Source organism: Ceratina calcarata, unplaced genomic scaffold, assembly GCF_001652005.2.
Source record: "Ceratina calcarata isolate Rehan_Ccalc_2016 unplaced genomic scaffold, ASM165200v1 scaffold299.2, whole genome shotgun sequence".
Lineage (NCBI taxonomy): Eukaryota > Metazoa > Arthropoda > Insecta > Hymenoptera > Apidae > Ceratina > Ceratina calcarata.
In genome coordinates, this window is record NW_017152359.1 from 59,797 (window position 1) to 70,800 (window position 11,004).

Sequence of the window (11,004 nt, forward strand, 5' to 3'; positions counted from 1 at the left end):
GCATTAGGAAATTTATTTAATAATGAAATTTTCACTTCATATTTTCATTTTAAAATAAGCCCATTGTATCGCTCTCGCTTGATACGTTACCTAAATAGCGAGCTACTTTAAATGACGCAAATGCTTAAAATTATTACCACGTCTATGAACTCTTATTTCCTCGTGTAAATGCAAGCCCTACTTTTCTTCGATCGTTGTCGAAAGTACTTTTGAGAAGTAACGTGCACGATGGTTTACATGGGACAGGAGGCAATGGTGAAACTGTCTTGGGGTCACGCTCCGGTCACTGACCAGCCCATCCGTAACGTAACGTTGCGCTCGCTCTCTTTCTTCTCTCCCGTGGAAGTTTAGTTTGCTTTGCTTGCCCTCTGACAGATTTCAGGGCCTCCTTTCGCTTCGACTCACAGCGGTCGTTTCACCATCTTTACTCTCCGTTTAATGCTCGCAAATTGAATCTAAGAAGCTTCGCAAACTTTTCAGTGAAACTCTTCATTAAGAGAATAACTGTTTAACGTCGTTATAAATATTTATATCGATATCGCATCGTCTTGAGATAGAGGGATCGTCGAACGATTTAGAATTTTGTTCAAACGGATTGTATGTATTTGCGAATTGAATGGAAAATTCTTTTGAATTCTGTTTCAGCCGATGAACAATGGTGGGAGATAGGAGGCTCGAGTGGCTCTCGACGAGAAAGAAGAGAACGGGAGAAAGTACATAGGATGGAGGAGAAGAAGAAGAGGACGAAGAAGCAAAAGGGGAAGACTCGCAGCCAGAAGAACCTTGATTCCTTGGCTCTCTTCGCTCTTTCCGTCTACTTCACTCATCTTTTTCTATTCCCTTTCACTTTCTTCCCTCACTTCATGGGTGCTCATCCCTGTAAGCTTCTATCTAATCCTTTGACGGCAGCCATGCTGCACCAACGCCGATCATATCTACTCTATTATTGAAAATCTTCAATTTATTGCTAAGAAGAAAGAATATCCGTATTTATTATTCATATAAGATCCATTTTTTAATTGCTTCAATATTTTAGTTATTTACTGTTGAATGACAAAACGTTCGAAATTAAGAATTGAATTATTTTACAAAAATCCATGAAAAATTACATCTCTTAGTAAATGACCAAATGAGAACGTGTTAACACGGGATATGGGAAATCTGATAGAGAATTGAAGCCGTGTTAACACGGCTACGATCCTTTTCTATTTTTCAGGAAGGAGGGGGAGGAGAACGACGAGGAAGGAGTGAATAATGGGCACGGGAAATCGAAGATTGAAAGTTACGAGCGGGCCTGACTCTTTGCTCGGCCCGTACCCCATTTTTTAATCCTGGGTGAGCAAAGTTTCAGGTGTGTCCGTGACTAGCTGTCATCGTTGCACTGTTCATCTTGTATCATCAAGCAATGTATTTATCAGTAACGAGAAAGACGTTTATTTAAGTATTACGATCTGAATTATTGATCAAACTCTTACTTCACAATTATTAGAAAAATGTGTCGATTGCTCTTATATAATACATGGTTCTTCATATTTACGCGACGATACTCCGACGCCTGAAATTTGCTTTTTACCTGGCTCTACTTGCCATCTCGATTTATGATAGTAAAGGTGAGCAAAGTTTCAGGTGTGTGAGTGCGTTCGTATCAACTGAGTTAATCGCAACAATTATTATATTTAATTAAGAAAATTATATTGGATTCACTGTAATGTAAGAAATAAAATTATACATACATCTGTATCAAATCATTCTAAGTGATATTTTAATAAATCCTGTCTTGAGAATATATTAATCTCATTTAGCTAATATGGACAATGTAAATAGCAGACACACACACACACACACTTCTACGGTTTTATTTTATTTCCTGGGGATCAAAATATACTTCGATCGCGTGCAGAATAACTTGATGATATATGTATAAAATTATGTTGTACTTTTATAATAAACCTGAGCTAATAATAAACCTTTAACAGACCCTTTCCTAAACCTTTATGATATTTATGCCTCGAATAGAATAACGATATGCAGTATATATTTAATATAGTACGTACGAATATGTAAGAAGAAAATTGTTACACGTATGTGTACAATTACATTATTGATGTAATTAATGACGTTAGATATTAAATTATTACTAACTCTAACTCTTGCGATTAGAAAAATGGTTAAGAAACAATAAATCAAGTTGGAGACGATATCTCGTTCCCTGTCAGATTAATAAAATTTCCTTTCCTATCCATCTATAAATCAATATCAGAGCGGTTTTCAAGCCGATGTAATTGAGAATGTAATTTCACACCTGGGCGTAAATAAAAAGTGCGTATAGATAAAATCTCCAGCTGCAATTAATTATAGAGTATGACAATCACAAGTAAAATCGCTCGATGATAATATTAAATAATAAGAGTAATTTAAACAATTGATTTTATTGACAGTAACATATACTTTTAAAACATGAACATTTATGCGAATTAATTTTATTCAAAGATTTCTTGCTTCGGTACTACATAAAATTGTTAATTAAAGTGAACTCATAATTAAATTCATTATATAGCAGACGGCAAGCGAAAGTAATTAATATTCTCATCAAAGTCAATCCAGGATTAAATTAATTTTTAGACAATAAATACTTTCGTTCGCGACTGTTACAGAACTTATGAAACTGCTGTACTCGGAATTCGGACGGAAATAAGCTTCGTTGGCTAACGACATAACTTTATATTTCTAAGAATGGAATTCCAAGTGAGGAATTCAAGAGAGTATTGGTTCCTAGTCCAGGTTTGGAGTCCAGTTGAAATCTGCCTCGTTCTGTAAATTGCTGAAGAAATCCATTACATTTTATCTTAACAAAAAGCTAAAATTTCTTATTGGTCCTCCTATAATATATTTTTTAGGGGAGAGTATGATTCAGATTTCTGAGAGTAGATTTTAGACTTTGGAACTATCTTACTGAAGTCATCATCGACCGCAACGAAAATAATTTCTTAAAACTATTAAAGACAGCCAGGCAGTAAATATTATACTGACAATGAGTAGTTGGTCATCCAACAGAATATGAAATATTTTTTAGTATTTAGCAATCGCATCTTAGAGAACGAATTTCATTTCTTGTACATCCATTTAATGAAATCGATCAAAGATAATGAAAAGACAGAAGAATCTTGAAGTCAAACGTTATTACAAGAATTTTCTCTGATTCCTTGTAAAGTTATTAATAAATCAAATTTAAAGAAGGAAAGCAAGACGAAATTTTATAGATACTATCTCCTTGATAACGCAGCGTTGAATGAGGAACAGGAGAGGAGAGGAGAGGAGACACAGTTGGGTGAGATCAGGTTGAACAAGAATAGATTTCGAAAGTTCCTAGATAGGAATATACGCTCTGCACGTTGGTAATGTCGATGTTCATGTCTCGTGGATCGTTCATTCATTTATTTCAGTTCCCTGCATTTATTTTGGTACGGTATTTTGCGCAGTACGAATCGATGTACTTCGATGTACGAGTGACTGCGGAGTGCCGTATGAGACAGTTCGAACTGTTGTAAATTAAATAATTACGTACTTCCCATGTAGTAACCGTGATTATTATTAAACCAACATTTGGCGAAACTGTGCGACACTTGTGCTCTTGGGTAACATTAAATCTAAGTAGTAAGTATGGATGACAATTTGTTAAATATATTTTCAATTGACAACCCTAGAACTTAATGTTTGCGTCATGACCTTTCGTCGCAGTGTCATTCTATAAAAACATTGATAATGTAGGGTGATTCATTTGCAATAAACGATAATTTCATAACAATGATGCAAGATGACGAGAATGTAATTATTTTCAGTGTGACTAAACAGTTGACAGTAGACAGAAGAACGACGAAGAATCTGAATAATGGAGTCCGAGAAAAATAAGCCGTCGTCCAGTGGTCATCAGGATTCACTGGGATTTTTTAGCTCAAAATTTAGCTCCATGGAACCTGAAAGCCATTTAGAAAGTCTTGGTCTGACAGTCAATAATGGAAAGGCTAGATTCAAGTTGAACGAAGATGCACCCTTGTACACCAGTCAAACTGTACCTCACTGTACCGAAGACGACGACGACGAAATGTCTTTCGTGGTGTTAGGCACAAACTCGATGGAAACGATTCAACAGTCATCACTAGCATCTTACGTTAATATACAGGAGAAATGCATGTCCACAGTAAGTGTCCATCGAGCAATCTTTGAATTTGGTTGATTAACATGGAATTAATGAAGTAAAAAATCGACAGGATTACAATTCGATTGTATCTAGTTTGGAAGCATCGGAAATAAATCAGAAGCTGAGCGAGTTGTTACAAGAAAATGCAAAATTGAAAGAAGCACTGAAACAAAATAATGTAGCCATGAAACAGCAGTTCAACACTTTGGCGAAGTGGCAAGAGGAGATAATGCAGGTCCATCAGAATCATAAAAAGAAGTTCTCAGAAACGAGGGAGTTGATTAATTATTTAAAAAAGGAAAATCAAGAACTGAAACTGAAGTTCACCATGGAATTGGAACAAGGGGTAAGGCGAGAACGTTGTGTTTATTGAAACGATATTTAGCTTAATGCTGTTTCTTTTTAACAGAACGTGGATTTAAATGAAGAGAAGAAGAACGAGAAGCATGAAAAGGAATTGACATCGACAAAATTGACCAGCCCATCTTTGAGCGATCTGGAAGTCATGTTAAACGAGGCGATTACTACTGAAAATAATGACGAGCCATTAGAGCAAAGTTCTACTTTGAAGATAAAACAAGATCAAAACTTATCTATGAACAAGACATCTGAACAAGCTTCGACTAATGACGAAATATCAGAACAACCGTCGACTAATGACGAAATATCAGAACAACCGTCGACTAGTAACGAGAGGCTAGAGCGATCTTTGACCATTAATAAAACACAAGAAAAACCGTCGACTAGCATCGAGAGCACAGTACAAGCTTCTATTTCGATTGATAAGGCAGTGGAAAAGTTAAAGGAGTTAAATATCAACTCTATCGAAACTATAAAAAAACTTGATAATTCAGAGAGACAAAATGTAAATGGCATGGATTTAATAGAAGGAGTAAGTTTAGATTTGGATAAAATGAAAGCGTTCATAGAGGAAGAGAAAAGACAATTAGAAATTCGCAAACAAAATTTACAGCTTGAATATGAATATTTGCACTGTGCTAAACAGTCGTTGGAAGAGGAGAGATCGAGTTTAGAACAAAAGCAATTGTCTTTGGATCAACAGGGTTATTTGTATGAGATGTATTCAGAAATTGCGATGAACGATGAGAAGAAATTCAGTGATAAATGCGAGGAAATGACTAAAGAAATTAAGGTGTTGCACGATACTATAGAGAGGAAAGAAGATTGTATAAAACGTTTAGAGGACGAGTTGTCGTTACAGGTGAATAATACAAGTTTTTTTTAAATACCCTGATGTTTGTTCGAAACTTATTTGAAATCGTCACAGAAAGAAGAGATCGACTTGCTGGGAACACAAGTAAAGATCTACGAGGAAGACTTCAAGCAGGAAAAAAGGCTGAAAGAACAATTGCTGGAAGAGAGGACTACATTGAACGAGGCTTTACAGGCACAGATAAAATTCAATGAAAAACTTCGTTACAGGCTTATGCAGGCGCTCCCGAACGGAGGAGAAATAGTAAGTTTCTACTCGTACTTCCGTTTATTAATAATTTTAACAATTGTTATTAATTGCAGGATGATATAGAGCTGGAGCGGCCTTTGATCTCTGCCTATCTGTGTCCCATATGTAATTCGTACTTCCGAAGCGTTGAAACGTTAGAACGTCACGTTAGCGATTGTTTAAAATGATGTGAGAGTCTCGAATATTTTAATTACTCTTTATTCATATAATTAAAAAGTGACATAAATAAAATAACAACCCGGTTTTCTTTTAATTGTAATGAACAAATTTTTTTATATTGTTAAAAAGTTCATTAAACGAACGTCGATGAAAGCGATCTTAATAATGACATTATTCCTATGCGTAGTAATTCATATATAGGGACAATTGCGAAGAACAGAAGAATCATGTTTCTTTTATGTTTACTATTCGTTCGTTCTATTGATTTTATTTAAAATTCGTAAAAACACTTTATATTCTCTACCAATTTTTATTTCAATGGTCTTTTTACATATGTACACTTAGCAAATAAATAAACAAATTTATTTTTTCCCTGCCAATGACGTATGGCCGAGTCTATGTTGAAACAATGTTATAATATTGTCTAATATAATGATAGAGTATAGTACGTATCACGTACGTATAATTGAAAAGCATGAATTCAATGTTACTGTATAGAAGTCGTAAATATAAGATGATAAATAAATTACTTAAAGACAAATATTTGATTTTAAAGTATATTATTCTTTATATTTTATGGATCAGTTCTAAAACACAATTGTATTGCCTTCCCTATTTTTACTCATACTTTCATAGAAATAACATAATTCGTGATTTCTATTATTCAATTACTTAATCCATACATGACAATTGCGTGAAAAACGAACGCACGTCTCGTACCTATATTTGTCTTTTTTTTTTAAACATCTATATGTCTTATTAATGAACTATACTAAATAGAAATGTGTGATATGGAAATGCAAAATTACTAAATTCAATACATCATAAATTAAATCCGTTCGAGTCGAGGAAATGTTTTCTATCTGCCAACGGCCTACGGAAACTGTGAAGAAACCTAATACATCAACCGAAAGGTAATTCTTCTAATTATTCAACTGATTATGATGATTCATTAATCGTTTTGGTTAATTAACAAATTTTTAGGGACGAGACAGACGGGACATTAAAGGTGGTGGGCGAGGCTCGCACGAAAACGAGGAAGGTCATTAACAGGAGGGCGGATTTGAAACGTGTTTTTGAACTGGAACATATTGAAATTGAGAGTATTTTGCGATCAATGGGATATGCGTTTATTCCTATGCACCCTTGATTACAATTTTATTAATTTATACATGCAATAGTACAGTTAAGATCATTAAATAAAATTACGTTCTGTTGAAATAAAATTTGTTCCCTAAATAAGTATAATAATGTAATATGAATGAATACAATATACAGGGTGTTATCCAGATTGGTACAACCGGATAGTCGATAGAATTTTCATAGCTCTTCGAAAAACAGTTACCCCTTTTTTCCCCGGGAGAATCATCCCCAACCCGGTCGTACCACCCATCCAGATGCATTCTATATAGAATCCTCTTAATTACTCTATAATTCGTGGATCATATATAGTCAATAGCTATTAAACTCAATGAAACGAATTTCACGGTTAAACGCCGGCACGTCTCATGGTTTTTGTCCGCCAAGATACATCACTGTGGCTGCTGCACACCTGTTGCCCCTTGAAAAGAGAACATTTGGATGGATACGTCATTGGGGCCCCGATCGAGCGGCTTCATCACCTGTTAGCATACGTACCTCACGTGCCAGTGTACTGTACGAGGTATCCAGTACCGATACCGAATGTTGCCATGAAATATGTTAATTTAAAAATGTTTCAATAACTAATCATAACATTTTTATGTCAATATTGTAATGGCAATACGAGAACTCGAATTAGACTTCGCAAATTTAATTACACGTCCGGTGAGTTAAGAAGAGTACAAGGAAATCTCGTATTATTAATCATAGAATAAAACGTATACTCATTAATTCTTATCCCCATTTTCCCTAATTAAAATAGCCAAATTCGCGAACCGTCGTGTCATACATTTATTCTATTTAAATGTTAGAGAAAGTGAGCCCGAAAACGTATTGTTCCCCTACTGTTACGTAGACAGTTATCAACGAATACAATGCGTTTTATGCATTCGCACGATTCCGAGATAATGTTTAATTGCCAGCCGATTTTTAGATTTAACAATAGAGCGGAGTTTACGGGCCGGCGAAAGTGGTAGCACCAGGATTGCTACGTCGCTGGGGCCCCGTCCAGAGCGTTCCCTCACCTGTTGGCATACCTATCTCACGTATCAGTACTCGCCTCGCTTCTCTGTCGCGCGTTTCGGTGCTCCGTTCGCTTGAAAAAGGAATTACGTTATCGTGTCCCGTGGGACAATCTTCTTACCGAACATTTTTCACCGTTTTCACTCTTCGTTCCGCGGTGGTTCCCGATCTGCTGTGGTGAACGAATTACCTCCGTCGACGGTTTCTTCGTCGTGAAAGCGTCCGTAATGGTAAGGATCTATAGCTCTATGCGTTCTCGGATCTATCGGGTGATCGCTGAAATCGGTACCAATATGGCGGCTAGGAATTTCGTTAATCCTTTTATCCGCCACGATTTCCCGACCGCCAATTCAATCCACGCGCATTTTACTCTTATTTAAATAATAATGGAGTCTTTAAATCGCCTGCTCGTGGATTCTCTTTCACATCGAAGTACGGTCGTGTGTATGTATACAGGGTGTCTTATTTGAACAGTCAGATCTATTGTTTATTTCAATTTTTATTATACAGGAAAAATAATGTTCATAACAGTTGATGTATATATTCAATTTATATTAATTTAAAGTTTTATTATTATACTCTGTGCAGACTAACTCTCATATTAATTTTAATATATGAATCATGAATAATAAATGTACGTTTTAATTTAATAGTATTTTAACTGCTAGGTGAGGCAAAAATCATTTTATTCAGACGCACACTGTTTTCTGCTGCACGTTCCATATGAATATGTTAACGATGGGAAACGAGAAATCCAGGTTTTATATAAATCGGTGTTAATGACGGGAAATCTTGTTTTCGTCCTATACTTATAAACCAGAATATAACACAACCTGATACTGTCGAATTACTTTTCGCATGAAACTGTGACCTGAGAAATATTTAATGAATTTTTATTAATCTTGATTACGAGCAGAAATTTAGGAAGTGATATCGTATCTAAGAAAGTGTTATCTTTCAGCTGGAATGAAATTGATAGTAAGCCAGAATCCGGAAATAAATAGATCGCATCGATACGATTGAAAGTGATAAGGACGATAGTGTTTCTCCCGGTCGGCGTAAATATGATATAGATACCATTACAAGCTTGCAGGAATCATTTGAAACTATAATATTCTCTTCATCATTGAAAGGTGCCGTCGCAGTACACTTTCTATAAAACTTTCCCCGTCGTTGACACGTTTATATTGAATTTTCATATTTAATATTGTCGACGTTCAATGCTGATCTAAATTCTATTCTATGTAAATGTTTCATTTTCTTTGTTAATTTCTTGATTAATTTTTAACACTTAAATCAATGCATATCCGTAATTATTCAATTAAGCAAATATCAATCGTTTAAGTGAGTACAAATAAAAATCTAAAAGCAAATAATGCGTAAATCACGTTTTCTATTTGTATTTTCTAATTTGAACGGTTTCTCAAAAAGTACTGTTTGATCAATCCCGTGATTCACCTTACGTATACATACATATATAGATTGAAAGACTTAACGCGAGGCGTGAGTGATTTTAAAAAAGCTGTTTACACTCAAGAAGTATTGTGTAAAAAAAGAAAAAGAGCGTTTCGCCCGGAGCGAAGGCGATTGTGAGATCGCCTGGTGAGCTGGGAACGCGGTGAAACACAAAACCGAACCAGTAAGCATTGACCTGGCCAGAATGCTGCCTTATTGGTGCGTAACACTGGCCACGAACCTTATTTCACGTTACACGCATGCAGATACGCGTACACAAGCGGATCACATACTTACCTGTATACGTGCACGCGCTGATACCTGCACCGATGACATATCTTCCAACATATTCCATATATGTACATAATATACACTGATCGAGTCCCGGCCGATGCTGGCGCGTTGGCGCAAGTCGGTTTCAATTGCAATTTTTCTTTCGAAAGATTTGTGTTACACCATTGTGTTACACCAGGTAGTTTCATAAGATTTAATAAACCCGTATCGTTAACTCGAAATGAAACCAAGTATAAAAATAAATCAGTTCAATCATCAATTCTTCTTTTTATCAATCTATGAGCCTTTATGTTTTCATGTTCAGACCTAAGTACTCTGCAGTGACAATGTTAACTCAGGCTGATTTGTAATTTAATAATCTGATATTCATGTCGACTGAATTACGTATTTATTCCAAGAATAATAAGTTTCATTGGCTTAGGTACGGAATCTACGAGAAACGAGTCAGATTGCAATGAGAAGAAGAAATCGAATACTAGGATGCATATGAATGGATTAATGAACAAATGAGTAAGTTTAATCAATCGTACTATTAAGTTACGAATTTTAAAATTCACATAATTAATACAGAACATTCGTGTTGATAAAGTAATCAGGAATTATGTGAATAATCCCCATAATCGCATGTACAAAAATTCTAATTTCTGTTTGCATGTTAACGTTTCGGAATATTCACGTTTGAATACTGGTTGACAAAAGAGTTAAGCGTTTGCGAAGGGAAACAATGGCTCGTCTAGCCAGAAATGTGCGTCGCGAATTGCGTGAAAAAATAGAGATCGCCGGTGACTAGGTGTCATTTGCTGTTACATAAGACGGAACGTAACCATTCAAGGTGGGCACGATGACGTTATTGCGAAGGAGTGCCGTGCTCATCCTGTTCTTTCGTTACATACACGGTGATCGATTCATTATCGAAATGGTTATTTCGATCCATTATTCAAAATTACATTGAGAATCCGTTTGACTCCGCCTATCTAAACGTTCCAGTAAAATTTCACGATATCAGCTAATAGCATCGATCAGATAGAATCACAATTGCAATACCTGAGTACCAAGTGAAGTCCATGGACATTGATACCCACGTCAAAGTTGAATAACTCCTTTAATATCGAACTTGATGAATTAATTTTTAGAGGTGGAGAACCTTTTTACTACTAGAAGCCATATTTACATTAGGCAGTAATAAAGAAAGCCGCTATAATTTTTTATATTTCACTGTTGGTATGTTTATTTGTTTAAACATACATATATG

At 35.5% G+C, this 11,004-nt stretch overlaps 3 protein-coding genes and 1 long non-coding RNA gene across 7 annotated transcripts in view; 3 read left to right on the plus strand and 1 right to left on the minus strand.

The window, feature by feature from the left end:
* LOC113464217 (uncharacterized) overlaps positions 1-2,198 on the plus strand; it is a 17,332-nt gene extending 15,134 nt beyond the window's left edge. Inside the window, exon 2 of the long non-coding RNA XR_003389062.1 lies at positions 646-2,198. This is a non-coding gene — a long non-coding RNA (uncharacterized LOC113464217). The remainder of the gene's footprint in view (positions 1-645) is intronic.
* LOC113464216 (putative methylmalonate-semialdehyde dehydrogenase [acylating], mitochondrial) overlaps positions 1-11,004 on the minus strand; it is a 102,050-nt gene that overhangs the window by 52,732 nt on the left and 38,314 nt on the right. The window lies entirely within an intron of this gene.
* Positions 3,430-6,381, plus strand: LOC108624158 (optineurin). Its single transcript, XM_018023260.2, has 6 exons — positions 3,430-3,654; positions 3,840-4,198; positions 4,269-4,544; positions 4,608-5,420; positions 5,487-5,675; positions 5,735-6,381. The coding sequence occupies exons 2-6, from the start codon at positions 3,890-3,892 to the stop codon at positions 5,846-5,848; spliced, it is 1,701 nt and encodes a 566-aa protein (XP_017878749.1). The 5' UTR covers positions 3,430-3,654; positions 3,840-3,889; the 3' UTR covers positions 5,849-6,381.
* The window catches only part of LOC108624155 (echinoderm microtubule-associated protein-like 2), a 14,860-nt gene continuing 11,876 nt past the window's right edge, over positions 8,021-11,004 (plus strand). For 2 of the 4 annotated variants that reach the window (XM_018023248.2, XM_018023254.2), the window contains exons 1-2: positions 8,021-8,233; positions 10,174-10,262. Coding sequence is in view for 1 of the 4 variants with exons in the window: in XM_018023254.2 (XP_017878743.1) it covers positions 10,259-10,262 (4 nt within the window). In the remaining 3 variants the exon portion in view is untranslated. The remainder of the gene's footprint in view (positions 8,234-10,173; positions 10,263-11,004) is intronic. The other 2 variants (XM_026812882.1, XM_018023256.2) reach the window with 1 other exon arrangement.

Coding starts and splice junctions, on each gene's coding strand:
- LOC108624158 (XM_018023260.2), top strand. CDS start 3,890: ATGGAGTCCGAGAAAAATAAGCCGTCGTCCAGTGGTCATCAGGATTCA. Junction 5,421..5,486: donor AGGACGAGTTGTCGTTACAG/GTGAATAATACA, acceptor AAATCGTCACAG/AAAGAAGAGATCGACTTGCT. Junction 5,676..5,734: donor TCCCGAACGGAGGAGAAATA/GTAAGTTTCTAC, acceptor TATTAATTGCAG/GATGATATAGAGCTGGAGCG.